At 37.0% G+C, this 23409-nt stretch overlaps 1 protein-coding gene across 4 annotated transcripts in view; it reads left to right on the top strand.

Moving 5' to 3' along the window:
* The window catches only part of Ppip5k2 (diphosphoinositol pentakisphosphate kinase 2), a 63650-nt gene that overhangs the window by 33878 nt on the left and 6363 nt on the right, over window positions 1–23409 (top strand). For 2 of the 4 annotated variants that reach the window (XM_028755679.1, XM_028755678.1), the window contains exons 18-26: window positions 2444–2585; window positions 3428–3651; window positions 3885–4012; window positions 4824–4938; window positions 7481–7588; window positions 7678–7794; window positions 11879–12043; window positions 15726–15798; window positions 22470–22610. In XM_028755679.1, the coding sequence (XP_028611512.1) occupies window positions 2444–2585; window positions 3428–3651; window positions 3885–4012; window positions 4824–4938; window positions 7481–7588; window positions 7678–7794; window positions 11879–12043; window positions 15726–15798; window positions 22470–22610 (1213 nt within the window). Of the gene's footprint in view, window positions 1–2443; window positions 2586–3427; window positions 3652–3884; window positions 4013–4823; window positions 4939–7480; window positions 7589–7677; window positions 7795–11878; window positions 12044–14344; window positions 14519–15725; window positions 15799–18009; window positions 18130–18965; window positions 19029–22469; window positions 22611–23409 lie in introns of all 4 variants that reach the window. The other 2 variants (XM_028755680.1, XM_028755677.1) reach the window with 2 other exon arrangements.

The following is a 23409-nucleotide window of genomic DNA, read 5'->3' as shown; positions in this document are numbered from 1 at the left end:
TCTTGACCTTGTCCTGCAGCTTTCCTGGATTTATCAGGTTTAGCATTCTTTTCAGTCTCTGTGGAGTGGTTTTGGTTTTGTTTTTTATTGTTTTTTTCTCTTTTTCTTGAGGAGGATTGACTTTGTTGCTTCAGTTTTCCTTTCCCTTGAGAGCCTCCTCCTTCAGCTCTCAGGGCAGTTGCACTTGCTGTCTTAAGTCATTAGTGCACCTGCCTTAGTGGATGGTGTCTTGGGCTTTTCTGCTTACTGGATAATGTAATCTACAAGAAGGATAACTTTCCCTCTTTCCTCACCTATTTGGAGCTCACGCTTTGCTTTTTCTTTTACCTAATTGATCTGGCTAAGTAAGTCTGCTAGCACTGTGCTGACAGTGGGAAAGTGGTGGTTATCTCCATCTTCTGATTCTTAGAAAAACCTGGGCTTTGTCCTGATCAGTGTGATGCTGGCTGACTTACTCTGACACAGCCTTTGGTATATTAAAATAAGTTCCTCCATTACCAAAATCATAGAGATTTTACTGTTAAGGGGCTATATAGTTTTTATTCTCTCTCTCCTCTCTCTGTCTCTCTCTCTCCTGTTTTTGGTTTTTCGAGACAGGGTTTCTCTTTGTGGCCCTGGCTGTCCTGGAACTCAGAAATCCGCCTGCCTCTGCCTCCCAAGTGCTGGGACTAAAGGCGTGCGCCACCACTGCCCGGCTTATTTCTCTTATTTTTTGAGATTATCTTATTACATCATTTTTCCCCTCTCCTTCCTCTCTCAAACCCTTGCATATACCCCTCTTTGGTTGATTTTTCTTCCTCTACAGGGGTGAGTTGCTGAGGTTGGTGTACTGTGCTGTTTATTTTTTACATATGTTGACCCGTGGTCACATTCGAAGGATAAATCTCACCTCACAATGCAATAATGGTATATAATTTTTTGATGTTCTGTTGTGCTTGGCTTGCCAGTATTTTACTGCGCAGTTTTACATGTATTTATAACAGCATAGATCTATAATTTCCCTCTTCCCTGCCCTGCGCTGCCTCCCTTTCCTCACGCCTTTCCTTCTTCTATATCTGTTCTTGATCTCAGGGAAATAAATGCGGATTGTGGGATGGATTTGCAATGTTATTATGGGATACTTGGAGATATATGGTGTTAGTTTTTAAGTCTAGATAGAATTGAGCAGTGACAGTTTCTAATGTTGAATGTCTCTTAGTTGGGAGACTTGTTTCTATATGAATCTTTTTTTTACAACCAAAAATGACCCTTTAATAGATCTGATAAGGTTCTCACATCTGGCCTGCATTAACTATACGCACTACCCATATGAGATCTGCCCTATGTTTTCTATAAGATACATTTTAATGATGTACTGAAGCATCAGTAATCTCTAGTACAGCGTTCTTCTTCTCTCTTATGGAATGGCACATACAGGGAGTCCCATTAACCCAGCATATGTGTTCTATAGCACATGACTGCTGCAGAGATACCATGCTCAGCCCTTCTCCGTGTGATGGCTTCTCTGTGTGACACATTACTGTCAGTGTAGATTTTTGTTTCTACTATACCTGTGGGCAGATCATTCTGGTATTGTCTTAGATCCGCTTCACAAATACATCTTTCTCAGCCAACCAGTTGATTAATTACTATAGTTTGTTGCTTGGTGTGGTTCCTCCTGATGCACCTTTCTGTTGTGAATCTCACGTACAAGCTTTTTTACCATCTTTTACCTTAGTGAAACCTAGACTGTATTTGAACCTGGTGCTCTCAGTTCAACAGAATTATATTTCTTCTCAGCATTTCTTTAGAATCACAAACATCTCTAATACAAACAAAGCCATCTTTTAACATTAGGTTCATGTTCTTGATCCCTGGCCATTTTGTTTTTCTTTTATGACTCTTATTGACTTTGATGTCTCTTAGATGCTTTAAAGAATAGCAATTACTTTTCTCCATGAAGTTTCACTTAACCTCCAGCAGTTACATTGGTCCCAAATACCAAGTTCACTATAACAGAAAGTGCGATTCCTCTTTGCATTTTGTTGTATTTGTAGAAAACTAATTCAACTTGCTGCATATCTTGCCAATGTAAGTTTTTAAAGTTGAATGTATAATCAGAACCATTAATGGCTCCTGTTGAATTGGAAAAACCTCAGTAACAAAGGATAATAGCATAGTGGTTAACAGTTTGAGTTCTGCAACCAGCCTTCCTATGATTGAGTCCTCTTCCTTCAAATGCTAGGTACTTCATCTTCTTTAGGTAATCTAATTGTAGTTAAAGTTTAAAATAGTTTTAACATGAATGTCTGGAATGTTCACATTCCTGTTGATGGTATTATTGTATATTAAATATCTAAATGCATAGAATATAATTATTTTTCCAGGTATGGAAATTTTGTGTTTGTTCTCTTTGATAGTGGGACATAACCTGATATAAAACACTTACTTTGTTCATTTGTAGCTGACTCCATCTGGAAGCATTTCTGTTATCAAATCAATGCATTTAATTAAAAATCCAGTGAAAACCTGTGACAAAGTGTATTCCTTGATTCAAAGTTTGACTTCCCAAATCAGACATCGGATGGAAGATCCCAAATCAGCTGGTAATTTCTTAAAATGTAGAACAGAAGTTACTGTCATTTTTGCTAAACATGTTAAATAAAGTATATGAATCTTATGATGTCAATCTTCTGTTTTGAAATATGAGTATAAGTAGTATGAGTTAGATATTTATCCATCAAGAAGTAATAACTAGGTATGGTCATTTATCCATGATTGTAAGATAAAGACAGTAGTATCTTTTTATTTGATTGAGTTTGTAGCATTTCCAGATAGTTAAGCAGAATACAGGCTGCGTACAAAGAAGCAGAAGACTCTGGCTCCAAGATCAGTTTGAAGTCAGTGGTTGACACCTTAGAATTCTTGGGGATAAAAATGAGCCATTTGACCTGTTTTTAATATCTAAGAGTTATTTTCTGCAAAAGATAGTCTGCTTATTCTGTTTAGTTACAGGAATTTAGGAAAATTAAGTATTTAAATTTTAGCATAGAAAGCATATTAATTGAGAGATTTGCTGTACTTCTTGGTGTTTTTCTTTTCATTCTTATCAAAATCTGTAATATATAGAAAATGTCTCATGTCAGACTTCTAATCCAAGTACTTGTGCTAAGTACTTATCCAAACCTAACATCATCCAATTGCTAATGGTATATGTGGATAGTAGTACTTCCTAGCTTCTTAGAGCTCTGCCTTTTTCTCTTTAAAGTTTTTTATTTACAGGGAGACAGTCATGGAGTCTCATGGCTATAATCATAGCATTGGAGGCTGAGCCAGAAATAGGGAGTTCCAGGCCAGGGAGAACTACGATAGAGTACAAATAAATTTTAAGATATATTTTCAATCAGTTTGTTAGGTTGGATATACTGAAGACTGTATGTTATTTTAGATATTCAGCTCTACCATAGTGAGACGCTGGAACTCATGCTGCGTAGATGGTCCAAGTTGGAGAAAGACTTTAAAACAAAGAACGGAAGATACGATATTAGTAAGATCCCCGACATATATGACTGCATCAAATACGACGTTCAGCATAACGGTTCCCTGAAGTTAGAAAACACAATGGAACTATATAGACTTTCAAAAGCATTAGCAGATATTGTTATCCCTCAGGTAAGTTACCCTTGGGAGTTAATTTCCATATTCTATTATGTAAAAATCACTTTCAAAGTACTCACTACTGGATAAAGATAGTTTGCAAGATCCTAGAAATGCCTCTTAACTTTTATATTAAGTAAATTTGAAATATTATGAGCTTTTTATTGGTAATATTAGTCTCGTTGCCTGATGATCTAGCTATCTGCTGATACTGACTTTTTTCCTAATTTAACTTTTTGCCTGCTCAGGAATATGGTATAACTAAAGCTGAAAAACTGGAGATTGCCAAAGGCTACTGTACTCCACTAGTTAGAAAAATTCGATCGGATCTTCAGAGGACACAAGATGATGACACTGTCAATAAACTCCATCCTGTGTAAGAGACTGTAGAGCTGCAGTCATGTTTATAGTCATCTAGTCTTGTGTATTTCACATCTAAAATACTTCCTGGTTTTATATAGACGTCAAGAGTGTGTCACTTGATAAATTATGGAAATAGGGTTACTTAGATAGTCCTATTAATGACCTTTTAGCAAGTCTCTTGGGGTTGTGGCAGGGAGAAGGTTGAGACTTAAACATGCCATAGGCACATGCTCTGTCATGACCTGCATCCCCGAGATAGTGCTTCTGTCTATGGTGCAAGCTGACCTCAGTATCACAGTCTAGGCTTTACCCACGTTCTGACTTTATGTCACATTCCCTGTGCTAGTCTCAACCAAGGTTTTGTTTGGTGCCAGTGTGGGAAAGGGGATAGGAAGAAATTGTTCATCAGTTACCTGTCCTTCAGTCAACCCCATTGGGCAGCATTATTTCCTTTGAGTACCTCTATTATTGCTACTAGAGAAACTAAGTTCATCTCTTTCCAGTGAACTTAAGTTATGCTGTTTTGTGTTTCTTGTTTGTTTTTGATTCATTTGTGTTTTGGGAGGGTTTGTGTGCATTTTGTTTATTTGTATGTTTTTTTATTTCTGTTTTTGTTTTGTTTTGTTTTGCTTTTTTTTTTTTTTTACTATTCTCAGAGAGCTTAGTTTGTTCTAATTAGAAGACTATCTTTGAGGAATGATGGATTGATTTATTATGGGGCTTTCTTCTAATAAGATTCAATTCCATTTTATAACATTGTTTTCATGTTTGGTCTGCTTTTGACTATGTGGTTATATTTTCACACCGTCTGCTTCTAACTTTAGGTATTCTAGGGGTGTTCTGTCTCCTGAGCGGCATGTCCGTACCAGATTGTATTTCACCAGTGAGAGCCATGTGCACTCCTTACTGTCCATCCTTCGCTATGGCGCCTTATGCGATGTAAGTCCGGGTTACTTCACGGTAACTGACACATAACTTAGATTTTGTACCTAGATCACTAAGTGATTTTGTTGTTGTTGTTTTGGCTTGTTTTTTTTTTATTGTTAATTATGATAAATTTTCTATATTTTTGTGATTTATTGTCATTTCTTGAGAGTATGCTAGTCTGTACTAAGCATTTTGCTAGGTTTGGGGAGTAAGTACATGTTTACTTTCCTTGATAAAAGAACTATATGATGAGCTGGATATGGCCACTGACTCTCGTGATCCCAGCAGAAGACACAGGGTTTATGCCAGCCTGTGCTAGGCAGGTGCTCCAGCACAGACCTTACCAATTGAAGAGAGGAGAGGTTTATTTTGACATCTGTCTTGAAAGGGTTTGGTCCACCATGGTAAAGAAGGCTTTCCTAGTTGAAGAGGCTTATGGCTGTGATATAGGCAGTATATAAAACAGTCGGCTTACATCTTAGTGGACCCTTCCCATCCCTCTTGCCATGAAGAAGCTGAGGTATCAGCCTCACATGGCCTGGCCTGAAACCTCTAGCCTCTATACATGAAGAGCGCTTGGGCTGTAGCTCATTTGTACAGTGCTTTTCTAGCATGTGAGAGACCCTAGGTTCAACCTCGGTTCTACTAATTTATGAATTAATAAAAGATAGAGTGAACAAAACCTTAATTTAGCATAGAATGTAAACGTGGAGGTTTTTCCGTCCATCCCCAAGCTCCCAGAATAACGACTCTGAGACTCATCATATTACACATGCCTTGGCCATAAGCATTGGCTGTTCCCCTCCTACCTCATGTAATAATCATCCTGTTAGTCTAAGTTCTGCCACATGACTGGTCAGCTCCCATGCTTCTGTCCTCCTCCATGTTCCTGGGTGAATCCTCCCACGCTTCCCACAGGAACTCCCACCTCTGTTTGCTGCCACAGATCCAGGCTCATCAGCTTTATTTGACAGGTGAAGCTTCCAATCAGATATCATAAGATTCCCTCTACAACGTGGTCCGCTTCACCCTCTTGTACATGCTTAGAAAGTAGCACATGCATGAAGAACACCAAGAAGGATGAGAGGCTCATATTGTACCAGAAGGACACCAGGACCCACAGAAGGATAGGAAATGGTGGTTTGTGTTTTAAGAGGCTCTGAGCAGAGGAGAAGGTGACCAGTGCAGCTTTAGTACAGCCCCAGCAGCGGGACTAGGGCTTGTGGATAATTCACCATCCAAACCTTAGGATTGAATGTGAGGGTTGGAAATAACCTGAACCCTTCACCACTCTCAGTGGGAAATTTGGATTGCTTGGAATGAACCATGCAAGAATGCACATTTAGAAAGGTTTGTTAGGGAAGTAAAATTATTAAAATAATCTGGGGGCTTTAACAACAGTAAACTATGTTTAAGAAGATATTCTAAGTATTTTTTGATTTTATGTGTTCATGGGGGGCAGACCTGGAAAGATTTCTAATTGCAATCCTGAAATTGTGTGGTATTCTTAATACAGTATCACAAAGTTCTGTCTCATTTCCTCACCCAAAGAAATTCATACTCTTTCATTTAAACTCTTCATTTCTACTGATTGGCACCTAAAAAGCCATGTGAGTTGTTGTTTTCCTCGATCAGTTTTGAAAAGAACACACCTTTGCAAATCGGACCTCTCTAACGTGCACACACGCAGATGTGATTCCTCATTCCACAGCGTTGCCTTAATTTTTAGATAAGTCTTTTCTGAAATAAAAACTAAGTATATTACTGAATTTAAAAATAGACCAGTCAGCATGTAAGTTTCATAATTCTATTCTTGTAAAATAGGAGACATTCTATGCTAAAGTTCATTTTATTATTTACCCTCATTATATACTAGAAAACTGGTGGATTTTTACATATTTGTAATGTTTGTTATATGTGAACAATGAAGAAACCGTTCCTGTGATGCTCCAGTTTATACAGACCTTGCTGGCTTTACCTCGTGCTTGGAGTAGTTTCTGTTTTTTTCAAGTAGAGCTTTCTGACTTGGGTGGTCTCATGTTTTTGTTCTCTTAAAAATTCTTTCATCTCTGGTGCTGTGATTACATGTGTGAAGATGATTGATTTTCTAAAGTCAGATCTGATGAAGAAGGATGTGATAAGATATCAATTGCAACTTTGTATATCTCCTTATGCTGAGTGTTTGAGAATCACTGTAGTGTAAAAAGTGGTAATTTTTGGTAGACATGCTACAGAGAGAAGCAGTAATCTTTGAAGATAATGTTCTGTGTTATGAGGCATAATACTCTGCCAGGTACTTTCAGACTTACAGGATTATAAAGCTGTTCTTGGGATTTCAATAGCACGTGTTATAGTTCAAGAGATTTTTTTCTTACATCTTGTAAATTGTCTTGAAAAAATTTAGAAGTACTGTCATAGGTGTTAAACATTACAAATAGTTTTTCTATTCACCCGATACATGTGATGTGACTTACGTTAAGTAAGCTCTCATGGTAATAAAGTGACTTCCATGTGAAACGGTATGAAGAATACTTACCCGAGACCTTTTGTTCAGGAATCAAAGGATGAGCAGTGGAAACGAGCTATGGATTATCTAAACGTTGTTAATGAACTCAACTACATGACTCAGATTGTTATCATGCTCTATGAGGATCCTAACAAGGTAACGGAGCTCTTGATTTGTGCATCTGACCAGAGGTAAGCAAATACTTGAAATTTATCACTAGAGACATGCTCTTTTGTATATTTCAGGATCTTTCTTCAGAGGAACGCTTTCATGTTGAATTACACTTTAGTCCTGGAGCCAAAGGCTGTGAAGAAGATAAGAATTTGCCATCTGGCTATGGCTATAGGCCAGCTTCCAGGGAGGTAATACAGATCGGACGTTCAATGCATAACTACTCAGCTTCAAATTTTCATGATGTATTTATTTACAAGCTTTTCCATTACTTTATAAATCATTTCCACATCAACTTGTAGGGAAAAAGGTTTACCTTTTAAAAGTATAATCTGAGGGACCTGGGAGGTGCCTCAGCACTCAAGGGCATTGACTGTTCTTGTCAGTCAACAACAGTGTTGCGAGTGACTTGTTGACAATTCAGGTACGATTCCCAGCGCCCCAATTCTCACAACAGTCTAGATCTCCAGGCTCAGGCCCTCTGATGGCCTCTGTGAACACCAGACACCTAACATGGTACACAGACATGCATACAGGCAATACACACAACAAAATACACATAAAATAAGAGTAAATGAATCTTTTAAATTTTTTAAGTATATATTTAACCTGAGTAATAACGTGTTGATGTCTGTTAACAAAATTTCAGAGTTTTATCTCCTTCAATTGTTTGGATTTTAAGCTGTGTTTAGAATGTGTAAGTGGAATTGTAGCTTTCAGTTATTTTGTTGGTTGAGTACTTACTTAATGCTGAACGTAGTGCCCAGCCAGCACTTAGTGTGGCTTCTTCTGTTTTCACCAGCACTGTATTTAGACTAAGTGATTTCTGGAACATGTTTTAGAAAACTAGTACTATTGATTTCTGATATTTTTATTATTAAATTTTGTTTAGGAAATACATGTATAATTTAAAAAATTATTTAGTGACATTTTAATTATGTGATCAACTTATTTAATGTACAATTTAGAGTTTAAATGTCTTTTATATTTATTAGGTAATGCATATTTTGGCTTTATTTAAATTTTTAAAATTGAGAATCTATAGTTGTCAATAATATTCTTGGGTTATCTTTTTATTTTTTGTAAAATGTGTAGTACTGGTTTTATTTTTTACTAGCACCTTTTCTTATGTGTATTTGCTTATTTTAAGAACCTTAGGAAGCCGGGCAGTGGTGGCACATGCCTTTAATCCCAGCACTTGGGAGGCAGAGGCAGAGACAGGCGGATTTCTGAGTTCCAGGACAGCCAGGGCTACATAGAGAAACCCTGTCTCGGAAAAAAAAAAAAAAAAAAAAAAAAAAAAAGAACCTTAGGAAGGAGTTTTGACATCTCCCTGTTTTCAGGAGGCAGCAGGTTTTCATGTGGTGTTGTGTGCATACGTCTGTTTTACCCACTCTCCTGCTCTGTCTCTGTCCCTCTCCTTTTCTGTCACTTTGCTTGTATTTTACTCATGGCAGTCCAGACCTAGACCATCTGTTTTGAGCTTTGCCTTTGCTGATGCTATGGCACATGGAGCTATAAATTTACTTTAAATTAAATTATCATGTTAGCTGCATTACATGAATATATTTCATTAGTCGGTTCACTTTTTTTCTATTTGAGGCATATGATCTAATTCCAACCCCACAGAAAATACACTGGGCTTTTTTTCCTAGTAGCCACTGCCTTAGTGCATTGTCAGAGAGTGTATTGAGTCTGGTTGTGTCTTCAATGTATTACTGTCCTGTGCATGATTTTTTTCAGTGCCATATGTGTATTTGAATATATATCTCTTGTGCTCTGTTCAGTACAAGTATTAAGTATAAACCAGACAATACTTATTAGCAGTGTTGTTTGGACGGTTTATATCCCTCAGAGTCTTTTTGGTTTGATTGTTCTTCCGGCTTTACTGTGCAAAAGTATCTCACCAAGATTATGGAGTGTTCTGACAATTTCGATTAGTTTTGTCTAACTTCTAAGCAGTAAGAAATTTGATTTTTTAAAAAATCTATATATTGTTTAAACTCTCTGATACAGAGTCTTCATTTCACTATATTGCCCTACCTGGCCTGAAACTCCCCATGTAAATCAGGCTAACCTCAAATTCACAAGAGATCTGCCTGCCTCTGCTTTTGCTTCCCAGTGCTGTGCTAGGATTAAAAGCCCGTGCCACTACACCATATCCTTTTTCTGGTTTGTTTTGTTTGTTTTCTATTAAAAATGTAGTTGCATCATTTCCACCTCCCTTTCTTCACTTCAACCCCTCCCATGTCCCATCTCTCCAGCTCTTACCATGTCCGATCTCCCCAGCCCCTCCCATCTCCCAGCCCGTCCCATCTCCCAGCCCCTCCCATGTCCCATCTCTCCAGCCCTTACCATGTCTGATCTCCCCAGCCCCTCCCATCTCTCCAGCCCCGCCCATCTCCCAGCCCCTCCCATCTCTCCAGCCCCTCCCATCTCCCAGCCCCTCTCGTGTCCCATCTCTCCAGCCCCTCCTAGCCCCTCCCATGTTCCCATCTCTCCAGGCCTTCTCATATGACATCTCTCCAGCCTTTCCCATGACCCATCTCCACATCTCCTCCCATTTCTCTAACCCCTCCCATTTCCCATCTCCCCAGCCCTTCCCGTGTTCCCCACCTTCTCTCAGTATGTATGAACACATAAATATGTAAATATAACTTGAAGAGTCTGTTTAGTATTTTGTTTATGTGTGTATATTATCTGTATGGTTAATACTCTTATTCTTTGATTTGTCATGAAATTATTTACTGTGATTATTGACATATTTAGGATAAATATACTTAAATGGTATTTGTAGCCTTTCATCTCTTTACTGTCTTTTAATTCTTTCATCTTGCTGACAGGATTCTTATATTATCTTTTTACGCAATTAATTGATTTTTATGCGTTGTTCATAAAGGAGTGCTTTTGTACCTGTGACTGACATTGTTTTTGTTTTTTCGGGTTTGTTTGTTTGTTTGTTTGTTTTAATGAACACTTGCTTAAGGCATTTAATAAATATCAAAATAAATTTTAAATAATTTTTAATTAGTTCATTAAAATTAGCAAATTAATTAAATGATAACTAGAATAAATAAATATTTAAAATAACATTTTAAATGATTACCCTTGAGTGCATTAGCCTTACTATAGATCCTATTGGCCAAGTGTTTCTTATATTCTTCTATATATTTTAATTATTTTTTTCTCTGAATTTAAGATAACAGTATTTTTCTGTACTTCTCTTCCAGTTCAGTATTATTTTTCACTTTTCTGTTGAACTCTACTGACTTAGTGATACTATTACAAAGTAGCAATAGGTTTTAGTTATATTTTTAACACCACTCTCCTTTGTTTCTTTTTATAAGTAATGGTTTTCAGCTGAGCCTCAGTTTTAATAACCTTTATTATAGTTTGTAACTAATAATATTATTGTCTAGTCAACAATAGCACACTTGGTTTTAAGTTTTTAATAATTTTATATTCTAATCCATAATGATGTAATATTGGTATACGATATTTTAACTTGTCTGTACTGTAAGAGTCTAACAACCTAGGACTGTACCCTGTTCATCTAAGTTCTTGGCACATGTCATTCACTCAGTAAAATATCAATGGGATCATAGAGTGATTGGTTTTCACACATTCTCATCCTTACTGGAAATATTTACCATAGAATTTATATATTCTAAGTATTTTAAATTCAACAGCTGTTTGTTAGAATTGTTCATCTGTTTGCATGTTTGATAAACTTTGGCTAAAGACTTGTTTTATATGATTATAATTGTCATCTTTTTTGTTTTGTTTTTTTTTTTGTTTTGTTTTGTTTTGTTTCAAGACAGGGTTTCTCTGTGTAGCCCTGGCTGTCCTGGAACTCACTCTGTAGACCAGGCTGGCCTCAAACTCAGAAATCCACCTGCCTCTGCCTCCCAAGTGCTGGGATTAAAGATGTGCGCCACCACCGCCCGGCATCTTAACTTTTCCACAGAATATGTATATTTCTGGAAGCAATTTGTCTCTATCACAATATCTGGTATACTAAGAAGGTATAAAGCTTAAATTAATATTAATTCACTCGAGGAAAAACTTTTATATCAGCTGGTGGTTAGAGTTACCAAAAGCATTTTATTGATGTTTCGATGCTTATGAGAGTTGACAAGTTCTTGCTTTGTGGCTTCATTTTGGAAACTTGATTTTGGAATGCTGCTGGGATTACTGGCATGTCCCATCACACCCAGCTCTGGAGAGGTGTCGTTTTAATCTGAGTTTTAAGTGAACTGTGTTCTTTTCTCACAGAATGAAGGCAGACGGTCCCTTCGATTTGATGATGATGAGCCTCATACCTCTAAAAGAGATGAAGTTGACCGGGCCGTGATGTTGTTTAAACCATTGGTGTCAGAGCCAATTCATATTCACAGGAAATCACCACTTCCGAGATCCAGGAAGATAACTACAAGTGAGGTGAGTGTCCATGGAGGCTCTGTCCTGTATAGGGCAAGCTAACCATAGTAATGCAAAAGAAAAGAAAATACAGCTTTAATTGTACAGCTAGGAATCCTAACAGAGTTTTAGCTATCAACATTTTTTATTTTTTCAAACAAATATTTTTTTAAAAAAGCAACATACATGCCTGTTAAAAATAATACACCAGATAAACCAGCCTGGCACTCTGCAGGTAGACAGGAAGAGTAAGGATTCAGACATTCAAAGTCACCCTTGGCCACTTAGTGAGTATCAGGCCAGCCTGGATCATGTGAGACTCTGCAGAACAAATGAACAAGCAACGTGCCCAGAGTTCTGTGTGCAGCTCTCAGAATGGCATTGGCTACAGCTCTGGAATGGAGGCTTGTCTAAGAACTTGCTAAACATATCCAGTTTTCTTTTGTCCTGTCACTTCAGCTATTCTTCAGTAAGTAACTCAATTAAAAGCCTAACATATCAGCATATTTTTTGTATAAAAGTAGATAAAAATTGCCTGAGATGCTTAAATGATGCTGGATACTAGTAAAACTATAGGCTATCTTAGCCAGATTGCAGAAATCTACATAGGAATTTGGAAGCTTGATGATATAACTGAAGTTTTTAATGGTGTGTTAAGATCTATAATTAAAGTTAAACCAGTTACACTCAGTTAAGGAATAAGATTTAAATAACATAAAAGTTGACTGGTTAGAAGGAAGCTTGGATTAGTTTTTATTGTCTAAGTATTTTATGCTTTAACCTTTGAGTTACCTACTTTCTGTCATGATGTTCCTCGCATTACTTATAAGGCTTTTCTAAATATCTTCATATGAAGTAAGAAGTTAAGCTCCCAAGAGAAAAAACAGGAACTCTTAAATCAGCTACTTTCTGTTGATGTTTAAATATAAGAAGCATATAGAATTATGTTTAACATTATCAAGCACTTGATAATAACATAAGAAACAAAAAGAATTCCCACTATCCCACTTATAAAATAATACAAGTTGTTCTGAATTTTTAAATAATTGACAGTTACATATCGGGGGGGAAAGTATTCATAAAGTATATTATTATAATTTTATAAAAGAAATTATATGCTAATGTTACTTTAATATGCTATTTCTACTTAATTATAGAAGGTTAATTTAAAAAGAGGGAAGCTAACTACTTGTGATCATTTGTTCTATTAAAAGTTAAACAGAAATTGAGAAATCTGAAATTTTGTTCAGATATCCTTAACTTCAGGAAAACAAACAAATAAACCAGAATTACCTAAACTAATATAATCTAATGCACCTAATCCACCATTTGTGTGAAAGCAATGTTTTTGATATAGTGAGGAACAAGGAATTTTCAATCAAGTTTTTCAGAATTTTGCGGGTAAACCCTTTCCTGTGCCTTCTACAGGATCTGTTGCTAGCATGGGAAATAGAACCACTGCCGTGGGTAACTGCTAAAACACAGTACACATTTTCAAACCTTTTTCTCATGAATATATAAGTAGTTGATTCCAAGAGATTATTTCTATGTCATGATGTGCCAAACTTTTACTTTGTAAGATAAATTATTCAAGTAGAAATGGAAGACTTTTTCCAGCATCCTCCAAATCCATGGGTGTCAGTTTATGCTTTGAAAAGACACACACAGAGAAAGGCTATTCTCTTCATTTTCTATGAGGAGATCTTAGTTTGAACCCACTGTCTGAACCTGCACAGTATGCACAGTGAGAGTGTTTGCCACAGGCTAGACTCCTGCATCTTTTGGCTCTCCCAAGTAGGGTAAGCACAGACACTGGGAGCCAATCTGTCTATTTGATCGCCTCTGAATTTTATACCTGTGGCCAACACGTTTCCTATGCTCAGCTACACACTGAATTCATTTTACCCCCTTATGCTTTAGACTGCAATTTCCAACCAAAAATTAGCACAAAATCTTTTTAATTAAAGTCTAATATAAATAAGCCAAAATTCCTTTTATTCTTAAATAGTTTCAATTAAGGGAAACACTGTAATTTTCTAATTTTAAGGAAGCTGGAACAACTAGTAGAAAATATAGTTTATGGCTTTAAAGATGATAGGTCTTTCTATGATTGTTGATGCTATATGCCAATTATATAATTTCTTAGGGATTTAACTATTTGGCTTACAAAAGAATGTTTAATAATTTGCCTTTGAGGGATAAGCAAATGCAAATAAACTGTATTTTTTTTTCTTCCTGATCATTTGGCTCTAATGTATCTAACTTTGCATGCTCTGCTTTTTTTTTTTTTTTTTTTGCCTTTTTTTTTTTTTTTACTTCCAGGAAGAGACCCCCCTGAGTGTGTCTAGCCCAGAGGGCACTGGCACCTGGCTGCATTACACCAGTGGTGTGGGTACTGGGCGTCGAAGACGCAGATCAGGGGAACAAATCACCTCTTCCCCTGTCTCCCCCAAATCATTGGCTTTCACATCCAGTATTTTTGGCTCATGGCAACAGGTTTTTAAACTTTATTTCATTAAACATTTTCCATTCCTGCATTCAGAGCAACAAACAGCTGTTTTTGAGGACATCTAATCCCTTGTCGTGTACATCAGAGGAAATCCTTCTGTCTTAAATTCAAGCATACCTCAAGATACTTCAGACATTGCTCAATATTTCATGGAAAGAAACCATTTATGTGGCATGCATTTTGCAGTTTTACTTTGGAGCTTTTGAATATACAGGAGATTTTAAAAATTCTAATTCTCCTGGGTTTTTAGCCATGGTAATAAAAATAAATTAGAAAGGAAAGAAATCTTTCTTAAACCTTAGTTGTCCTACAAACTTCAAGAAGCGTACGTAACACACCTTGGTGGTTAAGAATAATTGTTATCCCTTCATTATTTGAAAAGCTTCATTCCATTAAGAATTTGCTATGAACTGTGAAATTTTTTAAAATGTCAAAAATTAATGTGGCCTAGTCTTAATTAGTTACAGATATACAATATTGATTGGTCTCTCCATGATCCCCTTATTTGGAAATATATACTGTAAGGGAAATATGCAACATGTTTTCCAAACACAACGACAGGCACGTGTGAATTCGTAAAATGGTTTTCACTAAAGTAACTTCAGAAGGACTTTCTTTGATGACATTTGAAACTAAAACTCTCTGGTTGTTTGGTTGTATAATGGAAGGCCTCCCATCACATGTCTTCTGATAATTTCAGCTACTCCTCTCAGAAATATAATGCATTTGATTGTAGGAAAAGGGATTATGGTATCCATTAAGGCTGAATACTTAAAGGTTACTCTGATAAAGCCCATGCATGGATCAGAAATTGTATGGTGACTTCAACAGTATCTGTCTGTCTGTCATTTCTTTTGTTTGTGGTTGTTTTTCCTCTAAATACAGGCGCTGGTTAACAGTGGCAATGGGCTTCCTTTAAGAGAAAGTCAAAGTACATCAATCTGTGAATTGTTTCTTCTCATCTGTCATGTTTCATCATGAATGCCTGCTTCGCACTCCTTCATTGCAAGGACCTCATATGAAATGGACTCCCTTCAGAGGGGATCTTGCATGAACTTTCATGTTTTAAGTATTTCTACTAATATTTATCATACAGCTTATTAACCTTTGTCTGTCTGGAACAGGGTGCATATGAAATGTGGATTTTCAGATTCATTTTACTAGTATATTTCAGTCTCCACTTTCTCTATGCAGGTTGTGTCTGAAAATGCCAACTATCTCCGAACACCAAGAACTCTTGTGGAACAGAAGCAGAACCCTACAGTAGGTATGTGATGTAAAGGAAATTGTGTTTTATGCCCTCCTGAAACTCCCTGTTAGGCACACATAAAACTCTACGGTGGTAAAATCATGACCAAATGCTATGCTTTAGTTTGTATTTAGTGTGCACTAGTTCAGAATTGTTGGATTATAAAATTCAAAATTTAAGATATAATTTTCATGCTATAGAAGTAGTGTTTAGTATTTTTGTTTAACCCTTTGAATGATTACTCTGTGGTGACTTAACTGACAGTGTTGGCTTCTTGTTTGTTTGTTTCTTCGTCCTTTCTTCTGAGGAAGGGATGCTATCGTCGCCATATGGATTCTACAGTCTCACTTGTCCTTGAATTTATGGAAACCCTTCATTTCAGTTTCCCTAGTATTGGGATTACAGGTGCAAGACTTTCCAATGCAAGTTAAGTTTATTAGGGAAACTTTACTTCAGAGATTAGTCATCAGAACAGGGCTGGGCTGAGGGTCAGTGCCAGAGCACCTGTCTACCATGTATGTGTGTGTTCCTTTGTTCCTAACATGACACTGTAAAGCAAATCTGTTAGGCAGGTAAGGATAAAAATATGCCATTTTATTAAAAAATTGTTTAATTTTTTTTCATTTTTATTGAGGCTTAATATATTCCTGGCTGTCCTGGAACTTGCTATTTAGTCCAGGCCTTGCCTCAAACTTAAATCTACCTGCTGCTGGAGCTGGTATTAAAGACAAACACCACCATACACAGCCAGAAATGTCAAAGCTAACTCAATAATTCAGCTGTTTTAAATCGTGGCAAAGGAAACATTGGGGGGCAGCACTGCTTAGTAGTGTGACCTTCCTGTGAGGTGTCACCCAGAGTTCCTTCACTGGATCCAGTTCTGTGTGTGGAGTGCTGACATGAAACTCCTTACTTAGGACAAATAATATTCACTTAAAATGAATGGAACACACATTCCAAAGGCAAGTATCAGCTGATGATGACCAATGAATATAGCAAAAAGTGATAGCTCCAACTGCAGATAAAAAAGAAAATGAGAAGATAAACGAGCAAAGAAAGTCAAGATTTTAAGGACCCTCTTGGGGAGAGCTAGATTTCCCAAGGAGCAGCTCTTTGGGAGATTAAAGTGGACTTGCTGTAGTCTGCCTCTTGACTGTAAACAGCTGCTGCTTTAGGCATATTGAGACCAGCATTATCGAGTACCCCTCTCAACCCACTGACACTAAGCTGTGAGTCAGTGGCGTATTACTTTCTCTAATTGGTTATCTAAGTAGGCTTGACACAAAGGATGATTCGATGTCACTATGTACTGCAATCTGCAGTGTCTTAACTGGGTTGGTACCTGTGTACATGACTCTTTCTGTAGTTAACTTCCTCCAGTTTGTCTTGAGAGCTTTTCATCTTCCTATGACATATTTATGTGAACATACATGACTCTCACTGAATGATCATAGTTATATATTTGACAAGAATTATTTATATTTTCTTTCGTGGTGAACATTTTTAAGTCTGAACTTTTGCTACAAATAACACATTGATGTATATTGACTATGTTTTATGTATCAATGATGTGTTTCCTTGAAGGCCTTTATTAAAAGTTTCTTGTTTTATGTCCCTTGTTAAGTGACTTAAAAGGAATGATTTTTTGTCTATTTTCATTAATAAATAACCTTTTTTCATAAGAAAGTATAATTCTACTTCAGGGGCATGATAGAAACATGAATGGTTTCTATTCATGTCTTAAGTGTATATTTAAAATATCTAATATGACTTAATTTGTGCTAAAAGGTATATATATCATGTACATGTGACCATATGTACATGATATATAATACAACATATGATCATATGTATATGATATATAATACATATGATAAATATGATATATAAATGCATTACAATTTGCTCTAATTAACTTTTATGGTGGTGTTTTCAATAATTTTAGCATGTACATGTTCAGTGATTATGTTGGCATATTATTTTTCAAAGAAGGCATTTTCTCCAGTACTGAGTTATTCCATTTGTACTTGTGGTGAATAGTGCTGGCTATTAGAAGCACTGTACTCAAATAGGTGTCACTAGACTGTTACAAGCCTATTGTGACTCTGTCTAAGGCACTGCCAAAGGTTGCCTGTGCATTGGTAAGAGCCGAGTCGATTGCATGCTGCATGCATTCCCACTGTGACTGGAAGAACACCTGCTGTATGTATCTTCTTTAACTCCCATCAGGGTCTCACTGTGCGGGCCTGTTTAGCACCTCAGTGCTCGGGGGTTCTTCAAGTGCACCTAACCTACAGGATTATGCCCGTACTCATCGTAAAAAGCTGACTTCTTCTGGCTGCATAGATGGTATGTGCGCACAAGCACACACAGATTCACACCTGCACCTATGCATACGCTCACGAGTGGTGTTTCTCAAAAGCAAGTCTAAGGCCACAGACTGCAGTGGAGCCCCATCATGCTCCCAAATGCCTGTCAGTGGGTCTTGGGATCCACGTCTGAGGTCCAGGTTTTGTCACTGAAGAGCAGTTAAATAGCGAGAGTACATGTACAGTAAGTGCTTTGTCAAAAAGAAACACTTAAAACATCATTATTTCAGCTGAAGAGACTCTAGTAGATTATGAAGAATAAATTTCTCTTAACATTTAAACTCTCAGCCACTGTTAACACTCATTTTATTTATTAATATTGAAAAACTGTTTAGCATAGAAAAGAATGGGATGTTTATTAGTAAGAGAAAACAGATTGGTAGTCATTTTATAAAAATAAAGTAGAATGGGAACATTCTTAGAATTCTTGTTGATATGACTTCAGTTTTAATATTCTGGTGTTGAAAATGTCTGAGACTCCTGAAAATTTGTCCCTCATGACAGAAGGGGTGCTTTCAGAGTCAGCACTGTTTAAAAACGTTTGCTCTTATATGTACAAATTGACTTTAGACAGGAAAACATGGATTTACTGGAATTGCCAGGTCATCTTGCTTTCTTTTCTTTTGTGGATTTCATTAAACGTTTTGCCTGTACCATCAAGCCAGTTTACTGCTTCTCACCAGTCCTTGGCTTCCTTCCTCCGTTGTCCCCTCTGCATGTCACCTAATCCTGCCATCCTCACATATTTGTTCCCTGTTTTAAGTGTTCTTCTTTTGGCAGCTGTGAACTTCAGGTACCTGTTTTTCTCTTTCTCAGACGCCACACGCGGGTCTGCTGTTAAAAGGTTTTCTATCTCATTTGCTCGACACCCAACCAATGGTACGTTTGCTTTTTATTTTAAAAGATACTCCCTGCTTCATCCCTTTTTAATTTTTTTCTTTTATTTCAAAATGTGGGGTACACAGTATCATGTAACCTACCAATCTTTAATTTTAGTTGGCATACAATTCCAACTAATGTACCAAACCACTGATACTGTCTTGCTCCCCTTTCTGCTGTCATTCCCACAATAATTGAACATTACTTGTCAAATTGTCTAATGACCACAGTAATGATGAGTTTTAATTCTAAATTAACAGCTTAAAATTCTAATTTCTTAAGTGATCAGTTTATACAATTTTTTTTAAATACAATTACTATTTCTTAATTGGTTCTTAATTCTTAACAATTAATTTTTTTCTAATTTTTCTGATCACGTTGTTTTATTGAGGTAGTCGACAAAAATACAAAGCAATCCGTAACAAAGAACCCCACTGAGACATGTAAAGGGCTTACAGCCAAGGTCACTGTACAGCAGCCGTCTGGCCCTCTGCCTGAAACACTACTGGATGTGGTGTCACCGCTTCAGAGACTTTCCAGGATCAGCTCGTCCTTGGGGGACTGGATGGTTTACTGCTGGCCCAGCAATCATTTCCTTCTGGTGCCTTTGTCTTTTTTTTCCTAAAAATTGGAGAATTCTGGTAGAAAGAAAACTTAAGATCCAGAAACTTGAGTTGGTTATATTCAAGTTCCATCATAGTGAGGCTGGAGAGGAGCATGTTAGTTACTGGTTATAAACGGGGTTGTGGCAGTGGTATAGCTTTTTGCTAAAAGCTTCATCTTGAGCCAGAGGGAGTATTTACTGATTTTGTGTGTGTGTGTGTGTGTGTGTGTGTGTGTGTGTGTGTTAGGGCAGTGTTTTTGTTTTGCTTGAGATAGTATCTGATATTGTAGTCAGGCTAGCCTAGTTACTGTGCAGACCAGGTTGGCTTCAAGCTTGGAATCATCCCGATTTAGACTTCCAAAGTACTTGGATTAGATGGAAAACCTTACTAAAGGTTTTCAAGTTCCATATAGGCTTTTGCTTTCACTTGTAATGAAGATACTTTTTTTTCCTGGAAAAATTGGGGGGTTTTGTTGTTTTTTTTTAACAGCAAGTAAGTCTTTTAAAGTAAGTCTTTTAAAAACTCACTTTTATGAAGCTTAAGAATTCAGCCTACATTAACACTCCCCCCCCCCATGGCTGTTTAAATGTTCCTTTTTTGGGAGAAAACTCATTCTGATTTGATTCAGCTGCAACTTCTAAAGGTAATGCATGCTAAGTAACCTCCTAGAAGAGAAACAGGAGTCCTAAGGAAGTCAGGCTCACAGAAATCCCTACAGAAGGAGGGGTCAGCTTTGTATGATGCACTGTGGGTTTTCTGAGAAAGTTCTAGGTTTAACTGAGGTTATAGGATTAGTAGTGGTGGTAGCAGTGTTAGTGGTGGTAGTAGTAAGTAGTAAGTACTTTAACTTAATAGAAAATAAGAGTAATTTTATAGTCATTTGGTTTAGCCTTTTTCTTTTACATGTGACTTTTCTACACTATACAGCTTGATATGTAGAAATATATTTCCTTCAATTCTAGAAACATTCTTTGTGGGTTTTCCATACTTCCCTTTTCTTTACTGCTGTTCTGTCTTGTCTGTCTCGTGAATTGTCATGTGACCCTTTCACTTTTTATTTCTAATGACTTTCCATGTCATTTCCACCTTAAGCCATATCATGGACTTCCCCTCCCTCTGTCTTTAGTTGAGGAAGGAGCGTGGTGAAAAGTATCTTCTGACAGTGCTTTAGCTTATTCTCTGGGCCTCTGTGCAGAATACCTGTCCCCTTCTAGGTGCTGGTCCATTTCCTCTGGGAGTTTCTAGGCTCCAGTGGTATGTTTTCATGGCTTCCAACGTGTCGGCAGGGTGGCTTTTGAGATTGCTGCACTAACCCTTTCATTGTATGCTGTGAGCTGATGAGACAAATGGCAAGAGTGTAGACAGTCTAGAGCAATTTGATCAGACCTCATTTGCTGCTTTGAAATCCAGCTGGCAAATGAAAGGAACTGTCACAAACGAGGGTGAGCACCCTGAGAAAGGAGAAAGGCATATTGTTGAGAATATTGCAAAGAAAGGATTTGTGCTTGTTTGCATGAACCACTTATGTTTAAGAAGAAAAGAAATTGTAAATATCCGTTCCTCAGTGTGAACTGAGTGAGGAGGTTTCAGCTGCTGCTGTGGTATTTGATTGTTCCTTCTGTTTGGTTTTGTTTGATAATGGTCTGTCATGCTTTGGTTTGCACCTGGAAACCAAGCATTAGTTTTATTAATCCTTTGATTATCTTTATAACAGCATTCAGTTCCCCTTTTTAAAAGTTCCCCTCTTCCAACTGAGAATTCCAGCAATTCTTGAATTCCTCCTAAATTTTAAATAAATACAATAACATGCAATCTCATAGTGAGCATATGTATGATGAAAAGAGTCTGTTTTACAGTCTGAGTTTTGATCATTTTTATTTTTTAACCAATAATGCTCTGTTATTATCTGATTTGAGTGTTGAAGGTATTTCTTCACAGAAAACTTAGTTTGAATTTTGGGAAACATTTGTGATCTCAGAAGTTTATGAACATAATTTTTAAAGCCATTCAGTTAAATAAAGCTTAGATGGGTCATTTTATTCTTAAAAAAATGAAAAACTAATATTTTTGTCTTAGAAACATAATTTGTATGTCCATGTGCTGTTGTGTCACTGATTATATTAACACATTGCTGCATGATTCACCAAGAAATTGTGTGTGCCTGTGCAGTTGCTAACCATGGAGATCCTTGCACTTCATATTGCTGCTGTATACTTGGTCTATCTTTGCTCAGCCAGAGATTTCCAAACAAGGAATTACTGGTGTTCAGTAAAGTAATGTTTCCGAGTGTTTAATCTAGCCTGATTGAGGGGGGGTTGCTCAAGGACCGTGTTAGGGTGCTATTGGCCTTAGAGGAAAATAACAATCTATGCTCCACAATTAACAACATAATTAACTCCTGGAATTTGTGTCAGCAAATGACCTTCATTATTATTTAATTGTTGAAGTTGATATTATCTTGATACTATAAGATTCTGGTATCAGGAAAATATGGCATCAGCTTATTCATCTGTTAAATAAATGTAACATTAAAAGATTAAAACCTGAAAATGTATGTCTTCCCCTACCCCAAGTTTTCTTCTTTTTTACTCTTAGGCTTTAGTAACATTGAAGGATTGTGTGCATGCTGTACTGTCTGATTACATTTAAAGTGATCATGGTCATAGCTTGTCTTGGTTCCATGTCGCATAGCATCTGGTGTCATGACTTGAAAGATCTTGTGTGATTGCATGTAAAAACCTGAACATTCCAGCCCTAAGTAAGTTGCCTTCCTTTGTAGTGTCGGAGTTGGAAAACAGCCAACCTTACTCTCTGTTCTGTATTTCTTCTCTTGTAGGCTTTGAGCTGTATTCCATGGTACCATCCATCTGTCCTCTAGAAACGCTTCACAATGCCCTGTTCTTAAAGCAAGTGGATGACTTTCTTGCTTCCGTTGCTTCTCCGTCAACTGAGGTTCTGCGCAAGGTCCCCGAAATGAGTATGGAATTCATCTTCATTGTTACTTAACTATTAGACAATAGATACTATGCAAGTATAGCCCAAATTTTAAAGATGCACACTTGGTGGTAATTGTGAATAGAATTTCTAAGAGAGACAGATGTAAGGGAATAATACTAGTAACTCCTTTGTGTGATATATCAAAATTGTTTTTCTAACAGTAAAAGTAAACAGTATTATATAGAGTTAGTGTCATTTTCTTTAAAAGCTATACTTGTCTGAAACCTCACCTTAATCTTTTATAAATCACAGAACGGTTCACATGGACTTACACATGTCTGTCCCTCACCATTTTTGCTAACCAATTAGAGACATTTGGTTGCTACTGTTGTTTTGTTTCATTGTTTGGAACAGGGCTTCTCTGTAATCCCAGCTCTCCTCAAACTCACAATGAATCTCCTTCCTTAACTTCCCAGGAGCTGAGATTACAAGTATGTGCCACCACATCTAGCTTTAGAAAGATCTTTTCTAAAAGATACCAAATTAGAACCACAGGCTATCAAACTATATTTCCTAAAAAAAAAAAAAAAAAAAAAAAAATATTCTGAAGATATCCATGTGTCTTAAGAGAGTTCATGGATAAGTAAGTTTTAGAGTTGACTATATACTTCCTTAGAGTTACATTAGTGTGTTAAAGTTCTATAACTAGGTGGGAGAGGAGATCCTTGGTCCCATGAAGGCTGGATGCCAAATGTGGGGGAGCTCGAGTGTGGGGAGATGGGAGTGGTAAGATAGGTGGGGGCACATCCTCATAGAAGCAGGAGGAGGGGGGATGGAAT

The sequence above is a fragment of the Grammomys surdaster genome, unplaced genomic scaffold (assembly GCF_004785775.1).
Source record: "Grammomys surdaster isolate TR1022 unplaced genomic scaffold, NIH_TR_1.0 126076, whole genome shotgun sequence".
Lineage (NCBI taxonomy): Eukaryota > Metazoa > Chordata > Mammalia > Rodentia > Muridae > Grammomys > Grammomys surdaster.
This window is presented reverse-complemented; position numbering and strand designations above follow the sequence as displayed.